This window comes from Equus przewalskii, chromosome 15 (assembly GCF_037783145.1).
Source record: "Equus przewalskii isolate Varuska chromosome 15, EquPr2, whole genome shotgun sequence".
NCBI classification, from domain to species: Eukaryota; Metazoa; Chordata; class Mammalia; order Perissodactyla; family Equidae; genus Equus; species Equus przewalskii.
This window is the reverse complement of record NC_091845.1, coordinates 78116507-78141928: the sequence shown is the minus strand read 5'-3', so window position 1 is coordinate 78141928 and position 25422 is coordinate 78116507. Positions and strand designations below refer to the sequence as shown.

The 25422-nt window shown below is 36.8% G+C and overlaps 1 protein-coding gene across 5 annotated transcripts in view; it reads left to right on the top strand.

Annotated features, from left to right (window-relative positions):
• The window catches only part of ATR (ATR serine/threonine kinase), a 108901-nt gene that overhangs the window by 1067 nt on the left and 82412 nt on the right, over positions 1-25422 (top strand). For 4 of the 5 annotated variants that reach the window (XR_011527196.1, XR_011527195.1, XM_008507753.2 and 1 more), the window contains exons 2-14: positions 9447-9538; positions 10828-10977; positions 12960-13837; positions 14678-14856; positions 15584-15775; positions 17060-17250; positions 18277-18429; positions 19013-19205; positions 19436-19698; positions 20630-20820; positions 20906-21006; positions 21189-21360; positions 22262-22432. Coding sequence is in view for 3 of the 5 variants with exons in the window: in XM_008507753.2 (XP_008505975.1) it covers positions 9447-9538; positions 10828-10977; positions 12960-13837; positions 14678-14856; positions 15584-15775; positions 17060-17250; positions 18277-18429; positions 19013-19205; positions 19436-19698; positions 20630-20820; positions 20906-21006; positions 21189-21360; positions 22262-22432 (2926 nt within the window). In the remaining 2 variants the exon portion in view is untranslated. Of the gene's footprint in view, positions 1-9446; positions 9539-10827; positions 10978-12959; positions 13838-14677; positions 14873-15583; positions 15776-17059; positions 17251-18276; positions 18430-19012; positions 19206-19435; positions 19699-20629; positions 20821-20905; positions 21007-21188; positions 21361-22261; positions 22433-25422 lie in introns of all 5 variants that reach the window. The other variant, XM_008507767.2, reaches the window with a different exon arrangement.

Below are 25422 nucleotides of genomic sequence, written 5' to 3'. Positions count from 1 at the left end.
GAGTAAAATCCTCTAAACCAGTATCCTAGCGGAAGAGGGGAGGCACGTTGATGGCCACCGTCGCCTCCAGCACGCACGCAGCCGCCGTCAGCCAGGCCTCACGACTGGGAGGCAGGGTTTTTGCTTGCTTGCTTGTTTTGTTTTTTTTTTCAGTCGTAACCCACTGTGAGCAAGAAATAAGTGGGCTTATACCACTACTGCAGTTGCACTATCCTTTGGAATCGTTGCTTTCCAATTTCTTAAACTTTGAAAACGTAGCACATAAAGTCAAAACGACGTCAAGCCCATGGGATGTTTGATTCCCTTTTTTTTTGCGTGCGGTTGTGTCCATCTCCACTTCTTGGCCATAGAAGGACGTTTAGGCTTCCTCAGTTACGTAAATAAGAGGCTGCATGAAAGGACCACACTTGTCTTCATTGAATCATCCTGTGTGTGTGTGAATTTTTCTTGGCGTGAATGTTGTGAGCATACTTTGTGTTGACATTTAGTAAAGTAGCACCTGCCTTTCTAAAAGAAGATGAGTACAAGTGCTCGTTTTAGTTGATGTACAGATTCTATCTTTCAAGCTCAGCTCAGTATGTTTTCCGACTTTGCCTTATTGTGGAGTACTTCTCTTTCCTATTCTCTCTTCCTCTGTAAGACTTGTTAATAAAAATAGTAGTATCTTGAATTTATTTATGGTCTCTTTCATAACAGAGCTTGTGCTACCTTTCATTTCATTCATTTGTAGCCGTTCTAAGAGAAAAAAATAGAAAAACTGACCCATAGAGAAATGTCTAATAATAGTTTTTAATTGTCATGACTTTTTCATTGCAACTGCTTCATTCAAGCTTCTTCAGTATCGCAGTAGCTCCATGATATAGAATGAAGCAAATGTCATCACTATTTATTAAGAAACTGAGTCACGTTGGGGCCGGCTCATGGCCGAGTGGTTAAGTGCAGGCGTCCGCTTTGGCCCAGCGTTTTGCCAGTTCCATCCTGGGCTCGGACATGGCACCGCTCATCAAGCCACGCTGAGGCAGTGTCCCACATGCCACAACTAGAAGGACCTGCAACTAGAATATACAACTATGTACTGTGGGGCTTTGAGGAGAAAAAGGAAAAATAAAATCTTGAAAAAAAGAGAAACTGAGTTGCAGAAATTGAGGAAAAGTCAAAGAGATAACAGTTGTCAGAGCTAGGTTTTAGATTCATACCATCCAGTCCTTTCTCCCCAATTTTTTTCCTTAATTGACTACGACAATGAGATTTCTAGAAAAAGTGAAATGTCACTGTTCTAATGTGTGGACTCTCCTTCCTCAGTCTCTCAGGGATAAATTTTGCTCCTCTCTTTTTTTGCTGTTAGCACTCTTTTCTCTGCGTAGTCTTTCTGGATGATCTCATTTACTCTCCTGCCTTCAGCTACCATCTGCTGTTTGATGATTCCAAATGTGTTTCTCCAAACCATATCTGTTTCCTGTAGAAGTATATACACAACTATAATACAGGCAATTTTACCTGATTTTCTATATGCAGTTAAGACTCAACATGTCCAATACAAATTCTGCACATATCCAAACCTCCCCAAGCTTTTTTTTTTTTTTTTAATTCCTCTCATTCACTGAGGTAGGGATGTCGCAGTAAATGAATACCATGTTCACTCGTTTTTCCAAACCAGAAATCTGGGAGTTATTTTTGAGTCTCTAAGTGCTTTTTCTTCTTTTCATCTTCACTCTCTTCCTAAGTAACTTTAGTCTCCGTGCTTTAAATATTATCTGTATGCTGATCACTCCCAAATTTATATCTCTAGCCCAGAGAAATATATTAGGTTGCTTACTCAACATCTACTCCTGGAAATGAAAATTAACGTATCCAACGCGGGACTCCTGATTTACTGTCCTTAAACCTGTTACTTCCCCAGGTTATTGTGAATGTACCAGCCAAATGCCTAGGAGTTGTCCTTGATTCTTTGTCTTACCCCTTAATAATCCATCAGCAAGTCCTGTTAACCCAAAATACACTTCCCACCATCTCCACTGCTATCACCATAATTTCTAATCTGGACTGTTATAATAACCTCTCAGCTGTTCTCTCCATTTCCATTTTTACCCTCTTACAGTGGATTTCCCACTCAGCAACCAAAGTGATTTTTGCAAGCATAAATTACATAACATTCCTCCCCTGCTCAAAACCTTCCTTTGGCTTTTCAGCACACTTAGAATAAAATCCACACTCCTTACCAAAGTCTCTAAGGTCCTGCGTAATCTGGCCTCTGCCTGCCTCTGACCTCATGGCCTTATATCCCTCCCTTGCTCACTCTGCTCCAATGGCATTGGCCTTATTTTTCGTATACACCAAGGTCATTCAGTCCTTTGCACTTACTGTTTCTTCTCTCTGAACACTGCCTAGTTCCATTCAGATGTCATTTCAGAGAAGCCTTCTCGGACCTTCCTGTTTAAAATTACTTTGTAATCACAAGATATTTTCAGATAGTAATATTGCTATTAAAGTATTAAATGGGACAATGGGAGGGAGATGTGGGACTGGGGAGCAGCAACATTAGCTACTAGAGGAGATTTGGATGGTGAGAAGAAGCTGGCCATGTGGACCTGGGAGGAGAAGTGTCTGAGATGGAATAGGAAGTACAAGGTCCCTAGATGGGAATGAGGCTAATTTTTAAAGAAGAGGAAGAAGCCTGGAACATAGGAAACAAAGAGAGGAGTGGTATTAGTTAAGGATGGAGGAGTAGGCAGGAACCAGATCCTTTAGCACCTTACAGGTCAGAATAGGGAGTTAGATTTTAAGTGTAATGGGAAGTCATTGAAATGTTTTAAACAGGGAAATAACATGATTGAATTTGTGTTTTAAAAACATGTTTAACCTTCACTCCCTTACTTAGAACCCTTCAATGTCTCATTGCCTTCAGTACAAAATCCAAACTCATTAGTTGGTCCTTTGAGCTTTCACCTCATCTTCCCTCTTCAGCTTCATCTCCAGTTACTGCTTCCCTCTTCTTCAGCCGTCTAGAAGCTCTTACAGTTTCTAGAGCAGCCTGTGTTCTTGTTCCTGAGCCGTTGCACATGCTGGTTCCTCTGCTTGGAATAACCTCCTCCTTTCCCTTCTTTTACCTGGAGGGATTCAGCTTTGTATCACCTTCTCCAGGGAGCCTTGACTGATAGACCCTGCTCAGGGCTGAGTGTCCCTCTTGTGTTCTATCTTGGCTTTATTAATACTTAATCATAGTATGTTAAAATTATGTTTACTTTTGTGTCCTTTAATCTACAAATTCTTTTAGGGCAGATGCATAGTATTTTGGTTATTCTGGTATTTGATGCTTGTCCCACAGGAGGTGCGTGAGTGTTCGCTAAATGTATCCAAGCTTCATGTGATACTTAAATTTCCACTCCAGGGGCCAGCCCAGTGGCATAGCACTTAAGTTCGTGTGCTCTGCTTCAGTGGCTCGGGGTTCATGGATTTGGATCCCAGGTGTGACCTACGCACACCTTAGCAAGCCGTGCTGTGGCAGGCATCCCACATATAAAGTAGAGGAGGCTGGGCATGGATGTTAGCTCAGGGCCAATATTCCTCAGCAAAAAGAGGAGGATTGGTGGTGGATGTTAGCAGAGGGCTAATCTTCCTCAAAAAAAAAAAAAAGAATGAAAGAAAATTTTTTTAAATTTCCGCTCTAATGTTACAGTATACTTTTGAAAAAGTGTACCTTCTTAGTTCAGTTCCAAGGTAGAGGTTCAAAATAAGAAATACTCACTCTCCCATGAGTTTCTTTATTCTGATAGTACATCTAATGAATGATAATCAATTGACCTTTTTAAAAAACTGATTCTTAAAAATTAAACAACACATGAATGCATTATTTTATACAGAATTTTATAGGAAACTGACCACTACCCACAATCCTAGTTCCTCTCCCCCCACACCTCCTCATTCACATTTTTAAGTGACACGTCAAATTACACTTGGTTTATGACAAATCTCCTGACTTTGTCTAAAACAATTTATGTTACCTTGTAGTTTAAGACTTTAAAACTTTTTGTTGTATTTAAATCTGTGATGTCCTATATGATAGCTATTAGCCATATGTGTCCAGGGAGCATTTCACACGTAGCTAATCTAAACTGAGATGTGCTGTAAATGTAAGATACACGCTGGATTTCAAAGACTACCAAAAAACTTGAATGATCTCATTAATAATTTTTGTATTGATTACATGTTCAAATAATATTTTGGATATATTATTATTGTTAAAATTGACGTTTCTTTTTACATTCTTTTCCTTTTTTTTTTTTTTGAGGAAGATTAGCCCTGAGCTAACTACTGCCAATCCTCCTCTTTTTGCTGAGGAAGACTGGCCCTGAGCTAACATCCATGCCCATCCTCCTCTACTTTATACATGGGACGCCTGCCACAGCATGGCTTTTGCCAAGCAGTGCCAGGTCCACACCCGGGATCTGAACCGGCGAACCCTGGGCCGCTGAGAAGCAGAATGTGCGAACTTAATCGCTGCGCCACCGGGCCGGCCCCTCTTTTTACATTCTTAATGTGACTACTACATAATTTTAAGTTACACACGTGGCTTGCATTATATTTCTTTTGACTGGTGCTGGTTTAAATAATAAGATAAATAGCACCAAGTTTTTTGCTTTTACATACAAATATTACTTATTCTTTGATTCTGTATACCTACAGCTTATGTTACTTGTAAATATTTGTTAATTTCAGTAACATAGTTTTTCTGTCAAGCGAGACACATTCTAGGTAGTATAGGTGATGCAAAGAGAAGTAAAACACTTTCTCTCCTATAGGAGTTTATGGTTTATTGGTGCTGCAATGGATATGTAGAGAAATAAAATATAGTGTCTCACCTCTAGGAATTTATGATTTAGTGGTAGAGAATAAGTAAATACTCCACAGATCCAGAAGGTTATGCATTAAGGATTAAGGAACCAGAAGATTCAGGAAGATTCTTATGAACCATTCATTCATTCAACAAAAGTTTTGTTTTAATTTCTGTGTACCAGGACCAATTCTGTCATGGCACTTATTAGCTGTAAATGCCATGGATCCTGTATGTAATCAATTAGGATTGGACTTTGTGATTGAATAATCAAGAAAACAGTCTTCTCATTTTTTCTTTTAGCATTGTTTAAGTGGGAAAATATATGTACATTTTACAGTGCTATATAGATTTATGTTACTTATATGAAATATATAATTTAATTCTTTTTAAATAATCAGCTTACCTACTACATCCTCAGCTGTTTTGTCAATAGAAGTGATGGACTGAGCTAATTATTTATACACAGCCTTCCATGAATCCTCTAGGCAGAGTTAATTATTTCCTGCTTTGGGTGTATATGACACTTGCTTAAAATTATTTTTTAATCCTCCCCTCTCCTCAGCAACTGACCTGAGTTCCTTGAGTTCCTTGAAGCGGGAGATCTTATCTTGTTTTATTTGCCTTTTGAATTTATTAAATTATTAGCATCTGTATTCATCTTTTCCTCTTATATTAATGAGTGATACTTCTCCTATCCAAGGATTATCTCTTCACTTGTACATGGTCCCAGGAAGGAAAGCCAAGTTTCAAGTAGCAATTGCTCAAGTCTCTCCATCTTAAAGGAAAAAAAAAACCAAACCCTGTTGACCGCATATATTCCTTTACTTACCACTAATCCCAGTTCCTCTCTTCATTTCATAGTCAAGCTTCAGAAAGAGCATGCATTCTTAATATTCACATTTCGTTTGCTTTTCAGGCCCTTGCAATCTGGTTTCTGCCTTCACCTATACACTACATCTTAAAATGCATAGGACTTAAAAAAAATTAACTCAAAATGGATCAAAGACCTAAATGTAAGGGCTAAAACTATACACTCATAGAAGAGAACATAGGGGAAAAGTGTCATGATATTGGATTTGGCAGTGGTTTCTTGGTTGTAACACCCAAAGCATGACAACAAATGAAAAAATAGATAAATTAGACTTCATCAAAATTAAGAGCTTTTTTTTTAAGTATGCTTTTTTTGGTGAGCAAGATTGGCCCTGAGCTAACATGTGTTGCCAGTCTTCCTCTTTTTTTTTTTTTCCTCTCCAAAGCCCCAGTACATATTTGTATATCCTGGTTGTAGATCATTCTAGTTCTTCTCTGGGGTGCTCCCACAGGATGGCTTGATGAGTAGTATGTACGGCTGCACCCAGGATCTGAACCAGCGTTCACCAGGCTGCTGAAGCAGAGCACATGAACTTAACACTCAGCTGTGGGGCCAGCCCCCAAATTAAGAGCTTTTGCACATCAAAGGACATTATCAACAGACTGAAAAGACAACCTGTGGAATGAGAGAAAATGTTTGCAAATCATATATCTGATAAGGAGTTAATATCCAGACTATAATAAGAACTACAACTCAATAACAACAAAAAACAACTTGATTTATAAACAAGGAAAGGACTTGAATAGACATTTCTCCAAAGAAGGAAGACAAATGGCCGAAAAACACATGAAAAGATGTTCAACATCACTAATCACTAGGGAAATACAAATCAAACCCACAGTGAGATACCACTGCACACCCATTTGGATGGCTGCTATTAAAAAAACAACAACAACAGAAAATAACTAGTGTTGATGAGAAGGAGAAATCGGAACCTTTGTATGTTGCTGGGGGGGATGTAAAATGGTACAGCCTTTGGGAAAAACCTATGGGAGTTGGTTCCTCAGACAATTAAACAATTACCATATGATCCAGCAATTCCACTTCTAGGTGTACACCCAAAATAATTGAAAGAGACTGGAACAGTTATCTGTACACCAATGTTCATAGGAGCATTATTCACAATAACCAAAAGGTGAAAGCAACCCAAGTGTCTTGGAGGGATGAATGGATAAACAAAATGTGCTATATACATACAGTGAAATATTATTCAGCCTTAAAAAGAAAGGAGACTCTGACATGCTACAACATGGACGCATTGTGAAGACGTTATGCTAAGTGAAGTCAGTCACAAAAGGACAAATATAAGATTCAACTTATATGACATAAGTAGTCAGATTCATAGAGACATAGAATGGTGGTTGCCAGGGGTTGGGGAGAAGGGGAAATGAGGAATTACTGTTGAATGAGTACAGTTTCAGTTTGGAAAGATGAAAAAGTTCTGGAGACACATGGTGGTGATGGTATAGAATAACATAAATGTACTTAATGCAACAGAACTATACACTTAAAAATAGTTAAAATGGTAAATTTTATGTTGTCTATTTCACCACAATAAAAAATATATCCAAAGGACATTTTAACAAACTACTTTTATTTGATCCTGTTGACAGTCTCCCATGGTTTTTCTTTCTGTTCCTCTGGGCCTCTTTGCTTTTCTCCTTAATGGCTCCTCTAACCTTAACTTAGGTTCCCTCCTTGGCTTTCTTATTACTTATTACATTTGCATTCATATCCAAGGCTTCCAGTACTACTAGCTCTAGTAGTGGTACATTATATAATCTGTATGAGCATCAGTGTCCTCATATGCAAATTAAGGATAAATATCCCTATTGCTTGTGCAATATGAAATAATACAATGTGTTCAGCCTTGTTTGATAGGTATTATTATATAATGATAACTTTATATCTCTAGGCTAAATATTTCTTGAGGTCTAGAACTGTAATTCCAACAATCCTTTTGACATCCTACTTGTTCCCTTGAGACTTTAAACTCAGTATTTCTAAAACTGGTTTTGTTTTTTCCCCAGTCCTGTGCTTCCTCCTATGTTAAGTGGTTTGGTGAATGGCTCACAATCCACCCTGGGTAGAGCGCTAGGTTGGCTTATCAGTCTCCCCTACTGAACTGTGTCTTTCACCTTCCCAACAGTAGCTTCTGATGTGTTGTGTGGCACATTATAGGTGCTCAATAAATCCTTGTTGGTTACGTGAATGGCTACGATTCCTCATCCTGAGTAGTGGAACACAGACTTTCTACTATGTTCTTCTGTTCTATTCCCTGGTGGTTTACACCAAATTATGGAGCTCAAATTGAATTCATTCAGGATTCTAAGACATCGTTTCTGTGCTTAATTATTATGTCTCCTCTTAATACTACTTTTTCGTGATTGGTCCTAAAACTCAATATGTGTATTTTTCCCTAACATTTTATTGTGGAAAATTTCAAAGACACAAAAAAAGGAAATGGTTTATTGATTTCCCATTTTACCCAACAGTGATCAATTCATGGCCCTCGTCCTCAACTCAGCTTACTTTCAAGCAAATTCCAGATATCATTTCATCCATAAATATACGTATTTATCTCTAAAGGATAAAGAGTTTTTAAACATCACAATACCATTATCACACCAAAAAATTATTTTTTATTTTTTATTATTTTGCTGAGGATGACTTACCCTGAGCTAACATCTATTGCCAATCTTCCTCTTTTTGCTGAGGAGAATTTGCCCTCAGCTAACATCTGTTGCCAGTTTTCCTCTTTTTTTGTATCTGAGCCACCATGACAGCATGGCCACTGGCAGATGTGTGGGGTAGGTCCATGCCTGGGAACTGAACCAGAGCTGCTGAGGCAGAGTGCACCAAACTTAACTACTAGGCCACTGGGGCTGGCCCAAAAAATAACTTCCTAATGAGATCAAATATGTAGTCTGTGTTCGAATTTTCCCAATTGTCAAATACAGTTTCCTAATGGTTTTTATTTTTGGATCAGAATCAAGTGTAGGATCATACATTGTAATTGGTTGATATGGCTCTTAAATCTTCATTATGAGTTTTTCCTCTTCTCTTTTTTCCCTGGGAATTTATTTGTTGAAGAAACTATCTTTTGTAGGTTTTCTAAAAGTGTCGATCAGCACTGCTCAATAGAAATATAATGCAAGCCACATATATAATTGAAAATTTTCTAGTAACAACATTACAAAAAGGAAAAGTGAAATTAATTTTCAATAATATATTTTATTTAACTCAGTATATCCAGATATTACCATTTCAACATGTAATTAATATAAAATTATTAATAAGATACATTTTTTGGTACCAAATAGTCAAAATCCAAAGTGTATTTTATACTTATAGCACACCTCAATTTGGACTAACTACATTTCAAGTGCTCAGTAGCTACATGTGACAATGGCTACTATATCGAGCAGAGCAGGTCTAGATTTTGCAGATGTTATGCCTGTGGTGTCATTTAGCATGTTCATTTTTCTTTGTAAGTCGGTAACGTGTTTAGATTGTCCTTTCATGTTTTTTTTTTCTTCTCACCAAAGCCCCCAGTACATAGTTGTATAGTCTAGTTGTGAGTGCCTCTGGTTGTGCAAGTCCTTTCATTTTTAAACAGAAGAATGATATCAATGTCAATATTAAAACTGAACGTATTTGATAAATTCAACTTAAGAGAAGTTTTTTATAAATAGAATTGTAAGTCCCTTTGAGGGTAAAAACTTTTCATTTGTATTTCAGTGCCAGTCCAGAGGAATATAATACGGTTGTACAGAAGCCAAGACAAATTCTATGTCAGTTCATTGATCGAATACTTACAGATGTAAATGTTGGTAAGAAACAATTATTTCTTATGTAAACTTGATAACTTAAATTGTTTTCTTTTCCATATATACAACATTATACTAGAATTTTTCTCCATGTAGTTTTAGATATAAAGTTAGTGTTTATGATAGTTACTATTTTCAAGCAAGTTATTTACAGTATTGTTACATAATGTGATTTAGGCTTTTAAGGTAATTCTGTTTTCCTGTTTATCTAGATTTTTCTGCTGCTTGCTATGAGTTCTTCTTTGTATACAATTATAAATAAAAAATACTTTCGCCAGTTCTAATGATCTGGACCCTATTTTAGCTAGATTTTGTGCCAATGATTGAGAAATAGCAAATCCCATAACAACTCTTTAAATAAGAGTTGGTGACTTTGTCTGTGGGAGGTATTAAGATTCTCTTAGTTGTTGAATCAACTGTTTCCTCTTTGTGGCAATCTAAATGACAAATATTACTTACTTGACAAGATGGTATCACATTTGTCATATCCATTAATATTACATGGAGGGGTAATGTAGAGTGGCATTTGACTCATGGTTTATAAGTTTAATTCCAAATTTGGCATAGATTTTATGACTTGTAGTAGTTGTTTAGCCTTTCTTTTTTCAATCAGTAAAATTAGGAGTTGCTGAAAAATAACAAAGGACTACTGAATACTTGCAAGATGTGTTTTCACGTTGTACTCCCTCTGTTTAGACTGCTTGTCCTTCCTGTCTCTGCTTGACCAACCTTCTCAGCATCTTCCCAGACACTTGTTTCCTCTTCTGTGGATTAGTGCAGTTAACATATTATATTAGAGTTATTAGTTTATATGTCTGACTCCCTCATGTGTTTGTGAAGGGTTTTTTTGAGGAAGATTAGCCCTGAGCTAACATCTGTGCCCATCTGCCTCTGCCTTATACATAGGACACCTGTCACAGCATGGCTTGCCAAGCAGTGGGTAGGTCCGCACCCGGGATCTGAACTGATGAACCCTGGACTGCCGAAGCACAATGTGCGAACTTAACCACTGGGCCAGCCCCTGTGAGGGTTTTTTTTAATCCTCAGATTTTAGTAGTGCCAGGCATATGTAGGCCTACAGTACATGTTTGGTGAATGGATGTATAATAGGTGAGTGCACATGATTATTAATCATTTAAAATGAAAAAGATAGGGTTGTAGTGTTTAGCCCCATCAGTTTATCATGAGCACTGTGCTGAACATAATTCTGGTCATCAAAGTCTTGTTTCTCAACAAAAGGACTGCCATTTAATTTGTCATGACTCTTTAAAATGAATCTTTTATTGTTTTAGTTGCTCTAGAACTTGTAAAGAAAACTGACTCTCAGCCAACCTCTGTGATGTTACTTGATTTCATCCGGCATATCATGAAGTCCTCCCCACTTATGTTTGTAAATGTGAATGGAAGCCATGGACAAAATGAGGCCAAGGGCAGTTGTATTGGTAAGTCCTGCTATTTGTGCATTCATTTGTATCTGTTTTATGAAATCTACCCTCTTCTGAAATATAACATGTACATTATTACACATATTTTGGTCAAATTTGCTGTAAATTATGGGAGCAAAATGGTAATGGTTTGTTTTATTTCATGCATTCTTATTTTCTTTTGTAGATCTGTGTACCCAGAATGGAATAGAAGTAATCAAATTTGTTATTTTACCATTGAGCACTTTAGCAGTTTTCTTTTTTCTATTTCTTTTCTTTTCTTTTGTTTTGAGGAAGATTAGCCCTGAGCTAACATCTGCTGCCAATCTTCCTCTTTTTTGCTGAGAAAGACTGGCCCTAAGCTATCATCTGTGCCCATCTTCCTCTACTTTATATGTGGGACGCCTGCCACAGCATGGCTTGCCAGGTGGTGTGTAGGTCTGCACCCAGGATCCAAACTGGCGAACCCCGACCCACCAAAGCAGGACATGCAAACTTGACTGCTGTCCAACCAAGCTGGCCCCCAAATCTTTTTTTCTATTTTTGGTAATCACTTTCTTCTAGATCAGGCATTAGCAAACTATGGCTTGCTGCCTGTTTTTGTAATCGAAGTTTTATTGGAACACAGCCATGCTCCTTCATTTACCTATTGTCTGTAACTACTGCAAAGGCAATGTTGAGTGGTTGACATGGGGGCCATATGGCCCTCAAGCCTAAAATGTTTCCTGTCTGGCCCTTTCAGAACAGGTTTGCTGACTCATGTTCTAGATGTTGAAGCTTTTTCTAGGCTTTATCGTTACTATTTCCAATACTTTTGTCCCTTTATTGGCTTCCTCATAAGGATATGTAAAGCAGACATCCCTTTTTTTTTTTGTGCAATGCATAGAGTCTTTAAAAATTTTTGCCTTCATTTCAAGACTCGACTTTAGTAGCATGTCCTCTAAAAAGTCTTTTCTGACCACTACTGCTGACTGCCAGCCCTAGGACTGGCTTACTTGTTCCTTCTTTATGCTGTGTTAGTACAGAGTGTTCTGCATTTCTTCTATCATAGTGGTTATTAAACTATATTGTAAATACCTGTTTGTCTGTATTCTTTGCTATACTGTTTTTTAAACAACAGGTCATGACCCATAGTGGGTTATGAAGACTAAATATAATAGACTAGAAAATATCATAATCATAGTATATTACATGTAATAAGAGTAAGTACTGTTGGGCTGGCCTGGTGGCACAGTGGTTAAGTTCGAGCACTCCATTTTGGTGGCTCAGGGTTCATATCCAGTGTGTGGACCTACATACCGCTCATCAAGCCATGCTGTGGTGGCATCCCACAAACAAAATAGAGGAAGAATGGCACAGATGTTAGCTCAGGGCCAATCTTCCTCACCAAAAACAAACAAAAAAAAGAATAAGTACTATTTTGTGAAACTTGTTTTATATATTTAAATAAAATAAATATACATATGTATACTGGGTCCTGATATAAAATGTATCTCTTAGTTGCAGTTAAAAAGTTTGAGAAATTTATTATAATTTATTATAGGATTCATGAAGACAGGACTATGACTGATTTGTTCTTGTGCACCTGAGGCAGAGTCATCACTCAATAAATATTTGTTGAAGGGGAGTTAATAACTAGTATTTATTGAGCAGTTATTTAACTTTGGGCACTATGCTGAGAATTTTACATATATTATCTTACTTCATCCTCATGGTAACCCATAAAGTAGATGTCATTATTCCCCTTTCATAGATGAAGTTACAGAGGTTCAGAGAAATGAAAAGTTCACACATCTAATAAGTGGAAAGCTAGGACCTTGTCTCTCTGTCTCCAGAATTGGTATTATAAATTACTATAATGTTTCCTTTGTACAGGGAATGTTTTAGACTATTTGTTAGTGAAATTTATACTTTAAAAATAAATTATCTAGCATTTAGCAAATTAATTAGCACTTCTGATGTACTTGCTTGTTTAGTATCTTTTTTTGTTTATTTCAAAGAATTCAGTAATTGGATCATAACAAGACTTCTGCGGATTGCAGCAACTCCATCCTGTCATATGTTACACAAGAAAATCTGTGAAGTCATCTGCTCATTATTATTTCTTTTTAAAAGCAAGAGTCCTGCTATTTTTGGAGTACTGACCAAGGAATTACTATATCTTTTTGAAGATTTGATTTACCTCCACGGAAGAAATGCAATGGGACACTTTGTGGAATGGCCAGTGTTGGTTAACCGATTTTTAAGTCAATTAGATGAACATGTGGGATATTTACAACCAGCTCCTTTGCAGCTCATGAACATGCAAAATTTAGAATTTATTGAAGTCACTTTATTAACGGTTCTTATTCGTATTATTGCAATTGTGTTTTTTAGAAGGCAAGAACTCTTACTTTGGCGGATCGGTTGTGTTCTGCTAGAGTATGGTAGTCCAAAAATTAAATCCTTAGCAATTAGCCTTTTAACTGAACTCTTTGAGCTTGGAGGACTACCAGCACAACCAGCCAGCACTTTTTTCAGTTCATTTTTGCAATTATTAAAACACCTTGTAGAAATGGATGCTGACCAGTTGAAAGTCTATGAAGAACCCTTATCAAAGCTGATAAAGACACTATTCCCCTTTGAAGCAGAAGCTTATAGAAGTATTGAACCTGTCTATTTAAATATGCTGCTGGAAAAACTCTGTGTCATGTTTGAAGATGGTGTGCTTATGCAGCTTAAGTCTGATTTGCTAAAAGCAGCTTTGTGCCACTTGCTGCAGTATTTCCTTAAATATGTGCCAGCTGGGTATGAATCTGCTTTACCAGTCAGGAAGGTTTATGTGAGAAACATTTGTAGAGCTCTTGTGAATGTGCTTGGAGTTCAGGTAGATGCAGAGGTAAGTTATTTTTAAGGTTACTTGTTAAGTATATATTTTATTCATAATTTATCCGTATGTGCAAGTGTAATAATGAAAAAGTAGAATATCTTTAATAATAATGTATATTCAGAACAGAATGATTTTCATAATCTACTTTGGCTCCGTATTATGGACTTTTCTTTGATTTCAGAGGGATTTGTTCATTAAATTGGTCATGAACTGCCAGTGGAGTAGAATATTTTAAAGCAGAATTTGTGAAATGTAAGCCTGTTTGTTGCATTGTTAATTAAAAGGGGGTCAGTCATCAACTTAATTGCAAAAACTTTAAGCACTCACATACATTTTGTCTTTGACAGGCTCTAATCAATCACTTTTAGAAAACATATGGGTACATAGTACTAGTCATGCCAAATTATGCCTTTTTTCCTATTTGGACTGTGGAAGACAGGTAGTACCATAAAATAGTGAGATGTGCAATAACTTGGTTAAATATTTCACTTTATTTTATCTATAAATCTTGCTGGATTTTTAGGGTGAAAGAAGTTAGTAATTCCCTTATAGAATTTTTCTTTGTGGCGTTTTGATAAAGGGAAAAACAGGTTATAGAGAGAAGGATTTGTCTTAAGCCTTCTAAGACTGTGGAACCATAGTGCTACGTATAGAAATATATGTATGTCCATATATATACTGTGAAATAATATAGATTAACTTAGGTCTTTGTTTTGCGTGATGAGACTCTGAAAATAGTTTACCTTATTAGAAAACTCTTAATTAATACCTAATGCACTTTTACTGTTTATGAATAATATAAGCATATTTTCTAAGAGAGAGTTTTTGAAATGATCTTTGCTTTCTCAGTATTTGTTGGGCCCACTTTATGCAGCCTTAAAAATGGAAAGTATGGAAATCATTGAGGAGGTTCAGTGCCAAAGTCAACAGGAAAACCTCAGCAGTAATAGTGATGGAATATCACCCAAAAGGCGTCGACTCAGCTCATCTCTAAACTCTTCCAAAAGAGCACCAAAACAGACTGAGGCGTATGACCTTCATTCAGTTTGTATTTAGTTATTTCATAAAACTTTATTCATGTTTCCAAATCACCTTTAGTTAAGTGTATGACTTAAATCCACAAAGAACATTTGTTCTTTCTAAAGGTAGTCAAAGGGATGCTTAAAATATTTTAATATTTCTTGTAGTCTATTCTAGTATGAAAGATTTCGTGGCTAAATATGGTTACTTAAAAGACTTTTTTTTTTTTTTTAAAGATTGGCACGTGGGCTAACAACTGTTGCCAATCTTTTTTTCCCCCCCCGTACACAGTTGTATATCTTAGTTGCAGGTCCTTCTAGTTGTGGGATGTGGGACGCTGCCTCAATGTGGCCTGATGAGCGGTGCCATGTCCGCGCCCAGGATCCGAACCCTGGGCCGCTGCAGCGGAGCATGCGAACTTAACCACTCGGCCACAGAGCCGGCCCCTAAAAGACTCTTTAAGTCTTTACTTGTCTGTCTAATTTAACTTTTTAATATGTGAAAAATCTCTGAGATTATACATCTATCAGCAATTTCAAAAATGTTAGCAAACTGTTTTTGTAATGTGGTCAAAGAATTCCCGTATTTCAGCCATCCCTAAAAGTTGTTTTAAATCTCTCTTAATATAAATTTCAGTAGTTGACATTACATGTTATCATTTAAGTATTTTCCACATTTGAACCGAATTTGTATTAAATATGAATATCTTTCTACTTTGGTTATAATTAATTACAGAATTAAACATGTGGATATGAACAAAAAGAGCATATTATGGAGTGCACTGAAACAGAAAGCTGAATCCCTTCAGATTTCCCTTGAATGCAGTAGTCTAAAGAATCCTGTTATTGAGACGTTAGAAGGAATTGCTGTTGTCCTACAACTGACTGCTCTGTGTACTGTTCATTGTTCTCCTCATAACATCGACTGGTAAAACAACTTGTATTTTCTGGGTGGATTTCCTGTAATAAACTTGGATTTATTGTTTTAGGAGACCTCATTCACTGCATTTGTGTGACCTTAGAGCACAAACTTTTTGGTGAAATAGAAAAGAAATTTGTCTTTTCTTGAGCACTTGCTAAATGCTAGATACTGTGTTAGGTACTATACATATCATAGGTAATCTTTACAACAATACTGTGAGATACATGCTGTTTTATGTCTACTTTACAAATTAGAAATTGAGGCTCTTTTTTGTCTGAAGCCTAAATTAACTTCCTGGGCACACACGATTTTTTTTTTTTAAATTTTTAATTTTAATTTTTTTAATATTTAATTTTTTTCCTTTTTCTCCCCAAAGCCCCCCAGTACATAGTTGTATATTCTTAGCTGTGGTCCTTCTAGTTGTGGCATGTGGGATGGCGCCTCAGCATGGCTTGATGAGCAGTGGCATGTCTGCGCTCAGGATTCGAACCCTTGAAACACTGGGCTGCTTCAGCGGAGCTCGCAAACTTAACCATTTGGCCACAGCGCCGGCCCAGCACACAGGATTAGAAAGTAGCATAAGCGTTTGTATACAACTCAAAAGGCAGTGTTCTTTTAGCCAGTCACTTAGTCAAGAGATTTCCCTTTGATAATAAGAGTAGGAATTTAGAACTTGTCAGAGGTATATTTTCGGCTTGGTGTTCTTAGTATAGGTTAATTCTTCTATCAGAAGAAACAAGTAAAGTGTGAACCCTCTCTGAAGATTTAATCTTATTTTTACTGCTACATTATAACCAACACTGCTTGTTAATTTTTTACATGATCCTTTATTCTTTGTTTCCTTACTTATTCTTTTGACTTGCTAATACAAAGTTATGAAGGAGATTTTAAAGAAACTATATTATTTCAGGTTGCATTAGACTTGGAATTTGAGATAACTTGAAGGAATAGTTAATTAGGCTGAAGTCTACCCTTGCCCTTTTATTAAGAAAGAGTTTGCTAAGCCAATTATTAATTATGTAGGCCTGTCTCCTGTCATTTTAAGCCTGGTGATGCCACATTTAAATATCCCAGATTAATTTTAATTACCAAATCCTAAGAGTAATTTAGACTGACATAAAGAGATTAAACTTAAAATGACATGTGGATTCATTTGCATATTTACTTTGAATTAGTTTAAAGCTGTAAGTTAGTTTTATACTCACAGTTTCTTTTAGCTTACACAATATTAGGTTTGACTATAACAAAATTTATTTTAATTCTCTGTTTTAAAAAATGTATTAACTGCAGCCATAATTTCAAAGACTGTCAACAGAAATGTAAGAAGAAACCTTCAGTAGTGATAACTTGGATGTCTTTGGACTTTTACACAAAAGTGCTTAAGAGCTGTAAGAGTTTGTTAGAATCTGTTCAGAAACCTGACCTGGAGGCACTTATTGATAAAGTGGTGAAAATATTTGATGCTTTGATTTATATTCAAGGTGAGTACAATTAAGCAGTAGATCGAAATAACATTTAAAGATAATCAGTATAGAAATAAGCTTTCTCTTTTGCCTAAGACCTAAATGCACAAATGTTTGAATTACCCAAAAGTTTTTTCTTGATTTCAGTTCTGTTAAACTTGTCAGTAATTTCTAAGTTCCAAATTTCTTTGTGTAATATTTTGATATATTATTTTTTTCAATCAATAGAAATTATTTGTAACTTTTTTTTTTAAGATTGGCGCCTGAGCTAACAACTGTTGCTAGTCTTTTTCTTTTTCCTCTGCATTTTCTCCCCAAATCTCCCCTGTACATAGTTGTATGTTTTAGTTGTGGGTCCTTCTAGTTGTGGCATGTGGGATGCTGCCTTAGCACGGCCTGACGAGCGGTGCCATGTCCGCGCCCAGGATCTGAACCAGCGAAACCCTGGGCCACTGAAGCGGAGTGTGCAAACTTAACCACTCAGCCACAGGGCTGGCCCTATTTATAACTTTTAAATTTTTTGATTTGAGAACCTGAAGAATGCTATGGTCCCTCTTCTTAAAAATGCATAGATACAGGGGCAGCCCCATGGTGTAGTGATTAAGTTTGTGTGCTCCACTTCGGTGGCCCAGGGTTCACAGGTTTGGATCCTGGCATGGACCTGTGTACCGCTTGTCAAGCCATGCTGTGACGGCATCCTACATACAAAATAGAGGAAGATTGGCACAAATGTTAGCTCAGCAACAATCTGCCTCAAGCAAAAGAGGAAGATTGGCAACAGATGTTAGCTCAGGGCCAATCTTGCTCACCAAAAAATGATAATAATAATAATAAAAATGCATAGATGCTTATTTTTATAAAGTCATATTTAATTTCTTTGGATTCACAGACCTCGGAACGTCATTTCTACGTTAAGAACTCCTGTTTATTGAATGTTCATTTTAATTCCACTTGATGTTTAGAATGTCTGTTTTTATTGAAAAAACACAGGTAAATATGATTAAGGAAAAGATATAATTAATTACCTGTTGTGTGTTTCTGTAGTAAAAACTTCATTTGAAGATCAAATTCTGGAAGATTTATGTGGAATGCTCTCACTTCCATGGATTTATTCCTGTTCTGATGATGGCTCTTTACAGTTGACCACATTTGCCACTAATCTTCTAACTTTAAGCCAGAGGATTGCAGATAGCTACTGTAGGTCGTCACAAAATTCTGTGTGTGGTTTGTTTTGTTTTAACTGATCTCTGTATAAGACTTCTAACACTTCATTTCTACCTTTTCAATAATTAAAAAAGGAGGTACATTTTAAAAGAAAGGGGTTAAACATGGAAAAAGTAACGAATTTTAGGATTTGCATATCCTTAGTTCTATTCTGCCACATTGTTCTCCAAAGATTTCATTCCAGTTTATATTCCTGTTAGCAGAATATGAGAGTTCCTATTGTTTCACATCCTCACAAACACTTGGCATTGTCAGACTTTAAAATTTTTGCTATGGAAAAAGAAAAAAAAATGTCAAGGAGCTAACTATGAAAAAAATTTCTTTTGCTATTTTTGATGTGTGTGATTTTGCTGTTGCATTTTGCTGATTAATAAGATTGTGCATACACCTTTTTTCAGTGTGCATACTTTATTTTTGGAAAAGAAGCTTTTAATTAAATATCGTATGTATTTTAAATGTTATTTGACTTTTCAACAAAGAATGAATATGTATGTGTGTATATAGATATATAAAATTAACACTTAGATGTCTTGTTTAATAGACTTAATTTTTTCAGCACCACAGGCACAGTCACGGTGTGTGTTTCTTCTAACTCTGTTTCCAAGAAGAATATTCCTTGAATGGAGAACAGCAGTTTACAGCTGGGCCCTGCAGAGCTCCCATGAAGTAATCCGGGCTAGTTGTGTTAATGGATTTTTTATCTTATTGCAGCAGCAGAATTCTTATAACAGAGTTCCAAAGATTCTTATGTATGTATTAATATTTTAATTTGAATATATAACTTGATTGGAAAGATTATATGTGCAAATTTATGTTTATTGCTGGATATATAGAGCAAGTGTTGCTTTTAGTTTTAGAATTTGGAAGTTTTTCCTTCTAGGCTTTGTTTTATCAGTACTTTACCCTATGTTAAAAGTAAGACTATTTAGACCACAAAATTAAGCAAGAAGCTTTAGTAGCTTTACTTTTTTTTCCCCAGAGATAAAGTCAAAGATGATTCTGACATTGTCAAGAAAGAATTTGCCTCTATACTTGGTCAACTTGTCTGTACACTTCATGGCATGTTTTATTTGACAAGTTCTTTAACAGAACCTTTCTCTGAACATGGGCATACTGACCTCTTCTGTAAGAGCCTAAAGGTCACTTCTCAACACGAATGTTCATCTTCTCGACTAAAAGCTTCTGTTTGCAAACCATTCCTTTTCCTGCTGAAAAAAAAAACATCTAGTCCAGTGAAACTTGGTGAGTGATTTCTTTATGATTTATTTAGTATTTTAAAACCCACTTAAGCTTTTTTTTAAAAAATCAGAGATAGAATTAGCCTAAAGCTTAAAAACTAGTCTTGCTTGGTAGAGTCAATGCTTGTGTAATGCTTACTTATAAATGGGATGTCTGGTATTAGACTGTATCACAGAACTAACAAGGAAGTAATTTTTGGATTTTTAAAATACTTTTATGATTTGGAAGCATAATGGGGTGTACCTGATGTTTGGCTCAATATTCTGAGGTTCCATATTCCATATCCTCTTTAGTGATACCAGGGACTTTTTTAATGTGTCCCCTGCCACTACCTTGAACCTACAGAACTTCAAATAATTAGATACTTTGCCCAACTGAGGACTATAGATTGTAGCTTCTTGGCCATTTTCCAGTGGTAATGGTGTATGGGTTTGGTGAGAACATGAGATTTATACAAATACTTGGAAAATCCATTGTTTGAGTAGTAAGTTACAACTTGTTCTCAAGTTTTCAAAACAATATATGATGGGTGGTTTCTAGGACTGCATAAGTGTTGTAATGTAAGGTTAACCATAAGGCTAGGATTGCCCTTAGATCCAGTTCTTTGGATTAGTAAAATGTGCTTTTTAACTATCGTGGTTAACATATAATGATCTACAAAATCTAAGTGACTAGTCACTTTACAACTTAAGAAGTTCTAGAATTAATTTTAGATTTAACTTATTTATAACTTTTATTAAATATAAATTTAAATTTCTGAGTATTTATTTTAATCCTCCACAATTCTGTGTGCCCTGCAACTCTAAATACTAAATATTGATATTGTAAGGCAACTTAGAATTCTTCATAGTCTATTATTTATTGACAATATTTTTACAGTAAAACTTTGATATGTAATGTGTTAAATTAGATATTATGTGCTCTCGCCTTTTAGCATTCATAGATAATCTATGTCATCTTTGTAAGCATCTTGATTTTAGAGAAGATGAAACAGATGTAAAAACAGTTCTTGGAACTTTATTAAATTTAATGGAAGATCCAGACAAGGATGTTAGAGTGGCTTTTAGTGGAAATATCAAGCATATATTGGAATCCTTGGACTCTGAAGATGGATTTATCAAAGAGGTTGATAATTTTTTTTTTTAAATATTTGTGTTTTCATAAACCTGGCTCTAAAATTCTTTTTAACTAGTTAATTTTATTGTTCTAGCTTTTTGTCTTAAGAATGAAGGAGGCATATACACATGCTCAAATCTCAAGAAATAATGAGTTGAAGGATACCTTGATTCTCACAACAGGGGATATTGGAAGGTATATTTAGCAGCATTTGTATACTTTATTTATTTTGGCCATTCTCCTTTTCTGTTTGCCTGGTGTTAAAGATGGTGTTATGAGAGAGGTGACATCATAGAAAGAGGGTGATATCAGTATGCATTTATTTGTGAATTTCTATTTATTTCTGACATTGATGATAACTTTTTTTTTAATTATAGGGCAGCAAAAGGAGATTTGGTACCTTTTGCACTCTTGCACTTATTGCACTGCTTATTGTCCAAGTCAGCATCTGTCTCTGGAGCAGCGTACACAGAAATTAGAGCTCTGGTTGCAGCAAAGAGTGTTAAACTGCAAAACTTTTTCAGCCAATATAAGAAACCCATCTGTCAGGTGAGAGTCAGCATTGGCCTTGACTATAGGAAATAGCAGTACTTTGCCAGAATTAAAAAAAAACAACCTATGGGGGTCTGGGCCAGTGCTGCAGCAGTTAAGTGCACATGTTCTGCTTCAGCGGCCCAGGGTTCGCTGGTTCGGATCCCAGGTGTGGACATGGTACCGCTTGGCAAGCCACACTGAGGTAGGCATCCCACATACAAAGTAGAGGAAGGTGGGCACGGATGTTAGCTCAGGGCCCGTCTTCCTCAGCAAAAAGAGGAGGATTGGCAGCAGATGTTAGTTCAGGGCTAATCTTCCTCAAAAAAAAGAACCTGTGTGTGTGTGTATATATTTTTTACTTGCCTTAAAAGATATATATTTTTTCAACGATGTGTTCGCTTTATTTAAGAGAACCTAGATCTTGCCAGTTTTATCTTTAGCATTTTGGTCAGAAGATGTAGGTTATAAATGAGAGAAGGGAAAAATCATCTTATAATAATACATTGAATTATCATGCTGTATTGTTAATCTAATAAGAGATACCTTTCTTTTTTAGCCTTTCTTTCAGTGATGATAAACTCTTTTATGCCTCGATATTATGGATAAGGAACTTTGTTTAAAAAAAATTGATTCAATTCGTAGCTGAAGACTTGGATATGTTAAAATACTGGGTTTGCCCTGTGTTAGTAGTATAATCATTAGTAAGATATTCAAATTACTTAACTAAGCCTGGTTACTTCATCTGTAAAAGAGAGATTATATGTAATCTATCTCATTAAGATTGTTATAAAAATTAAATGAGCTAATTTAGGTAATGTGTTCAGAACACAGTCTGATACTGTCCTTTATGTTAGGTTAAAAAGTGTTAGTTAACTTTTCATCCTTGTGTGAAAGCTAACAAAGCGTTTTGCTCTAGTTTTTGGTAGAATCCCTACACTCCAGTCAGATGACAGCACTTCCTAGTACTCCGTGCCAGAATGCTGAGATGCGAAAACAAGACGTGGCTCACCAGAGAGAAATGGCTTTAAATACTTTGTCTGAAATTGCCAATGTTTTTGACTTTCCTGATCTTAATCGTTTCCTTACTGTAAGTTGCAAAGTATAACTGACTTAATTGAGGTTTTCAATTCAATGTTTTGTGTTTATTCCATTATAGATTTTTTAGAAGAAAATCTGGCAAGTACATTGAGGAGATGTAGACCTTAGATTTTTAAATTTATGTGTTTTCTTTTGACTTTGATATGATAATGTTACTTATATTATAAAATTTAAGTTAATGTTGATTTGAGTCATTGCTTTATGTGGTTAGCTATACTGAAAGGTTAATACTGATTGGTTAGTGCTAATTAATTCAGTTGACTGAGCCTTTATGTCTTTAGTGCTGAGATTGGTTCCATTGGTAATGCAAAGTCTACAGTTATTGTATTGTTGTTGATATTTCCTTTTAGTTTTGTTAATAATTGCTTTACATACTTTGATGCTCCTGTGTTGGATGCATATTTTAATAAGTGTTATGTCTTCTTGGTGGAGTGTCCCTTTTATCATTATAAACTGCCCTTCTTTGTCTCTCTTTATCTGTTTTGCTTTGAAGTCTACTTTGTCTGATATAAGTATGGTAACACCTGCTTTCTTATGTTCATTATTAGCTTGGAGTATTGTCTTCCATCCCTTCACTCTGAGTCTGTGTTTGTCTTTAGGGCTGAGGTGGTGTTTCCTGGAGACAGCATATTGTTGGGTCTTGTTCTTTAATCCATCCTGCCACTGTGTGTCTTTTGATTGGAGAGTTCAATCCATTTATATTTAGAGTGATTATTGAAATGTTGGGACCTAATGCTGCCATTTTATTGCTTGTTTTGCGGTTCTCTTGCATTTCCTTTGTTTCTCGTCCCATGATTTTTGGACTACCAATTCAGGTAGGTAGTTTTCTATATTGGCTTTCTTCTTATTTGTAATTTGTCTTTATTCTTGTTATTTGTTTAGTGGTTACCATGTGGTTTGTATAAAACATCTCATAGATGAGATAGTCCATTTTCTGATAGCCTCTTATTTCCTTAGATGAAGCCATTCCATCTCTTTCCTCTTCCCCTTCTAGGTTGTTATTGTCAGATTTTTTTTCTTCTGTCTTGTGTTGTGAATTTGTGGTTAAAATGACAAGATTATATTTATCTTGGTGTTTCCCTTCCTTTTATCTTTAATGTTATACTTAGCCTTTACTAACCTGTTCTGATGGTTTCTGATTTTGTCTTTCTAGTTATCTCCTTGGCTCTGGGTTTTGTAACCCCTTTCCTTTTCTTATTTTTTCAGGTATGAGGGTCTTCTTGAGCATTTCTTGTAGGGGGTGTCTTGTGGCGATGAACTCCCTTAACTTTTGTTTATCTGGGAAAGTTTTTATTTCTCCCTCATATTTGAAGGATATTTTCACTGGATAGAGTATTCTTGGCTGCAAGTTTTGTCCTTCAGAGTTTTGGATATATCATTCCACTCTCTTCTAGCCTGGAAGGTATCTGCTGAGAAATCTGCTGACAGCATTATGGGGGTTCCTTTGTAGGTTATTTTCTTCTGCCTTGCTGCCCTTAATATTTTCTCTTTGTCCTTGACTTTTGCTAGCTTCACTACTATATACCTTGGGGTGGGTCTTTTTACATTGATAAAGTTTGGAGGTCTATTATCTTCTGTCACATGGAGTTCCATCTCTCTCCCCAGGTTTGGGAAGTTCTCAGCCATTATTTCTTTGAACAGGCTTTCAGCCTCGTTCTCATTCTCTTCTCCCTCTGGGATACCTATAATCCTTATGTTGCATTTCCTAACTGAGTCGGATATTTCTTGGAGAGTTTCTTCATTTCTTTTTAGTCTTAGTTCTCTCTCCTCCTCTATCTGCAGCATTTCTATATTCCTATCCTCCAAATTGCTAATTCTGTCTTATATATTATTGACCCTACTGTTCAGAAAGTCCAGATTTTTCTTAATCTCCTCCATTGTGGTCTTCATCTCCAACATTTCTGATTGGTTCTTTATAGTATCAAGCTCTATTGTGACATAGCTCCTAAACTCGTTGAGTTGTCTATCTATATTCTCTTTTAACTCATTGAGTTTTTTAATGATGGCCGTTTTGAATTCATTGTCATTTAGGTTACAGATTTCAGTGTCTTTGGGATTGTTTTCTGGGTACTTGTCATTTTCCTTCTGTTCTGGAGATTTAATATATTTTTTCATAATGCTTGATGGCGTGGATTTATGCCTCCGCATAGAGATAGAGTTTGGTTACTGCTTCCCCTTGCTTCTACTGGTGGAGGGGTGGACAGCAGCTGTGTAATCTGCACCAACCAGGATCCCTGTCGGTTGTTCCTGACTGAGCCTGGGCCCCTCCTCGTGATCACAGTGGCCCTGTGGGGTCTCTCATCAGCTGTGGGGACAATCGCAGGAGGGCCTCTGGTTGCTGGTGCCTACTCTCACAGATCGCCTAGACACGCTCCTTCCTTAGGGTCTGCAGTAGTGTTATGGGCTTTCACAGCCGCCAGGAGCAGGTTCACCTAGACTTGCAGCTCTGCCACCGTCAGGTCCTGCAAGATTTCACTTGTCCACTGTGGGCCGCAGCTGAGCTATGAGTATCTGCTTCAGTCTGTGGTTAGCTTACCCAGCTGTGTCACTTCTGCCCCAGGGCCTTCCAGCCTTATGAATGCTGGTCGGGGCCTCTCCACTACCGCTGAACAGAGGCTTTCGCTGTGGCTGCTGTGGGACTGTGGATTTTCCCCCTGGACCAGGGAGCAGTCAGGCTGGGGCTCCAACTTGTCACTACCCACTTGTGCAGTCCTGCTTGGTCTCCCTTGCCCCCTCCAGGCCACAGCAGGGCCTTGTTTGTTAGATGCGGCCAGCGGGTTGCTCAGCCAGCGGAGCCCCTTTTTGCCTCAATGCCTCCCAGTGGTCTGATGGCTGGGCCAGGTCTCTCGGCTAAGGCTGAGTAGAGGCTTTTCCTGTGGCTGCTGTGGGACCGTGGATTTTCCCACTGGGCTAAGGAGCAATCGTGGGGGGGGCGTAGGGCTGTAGTCACCTGTTTCCACAGTCACGCCACCAGTGCAG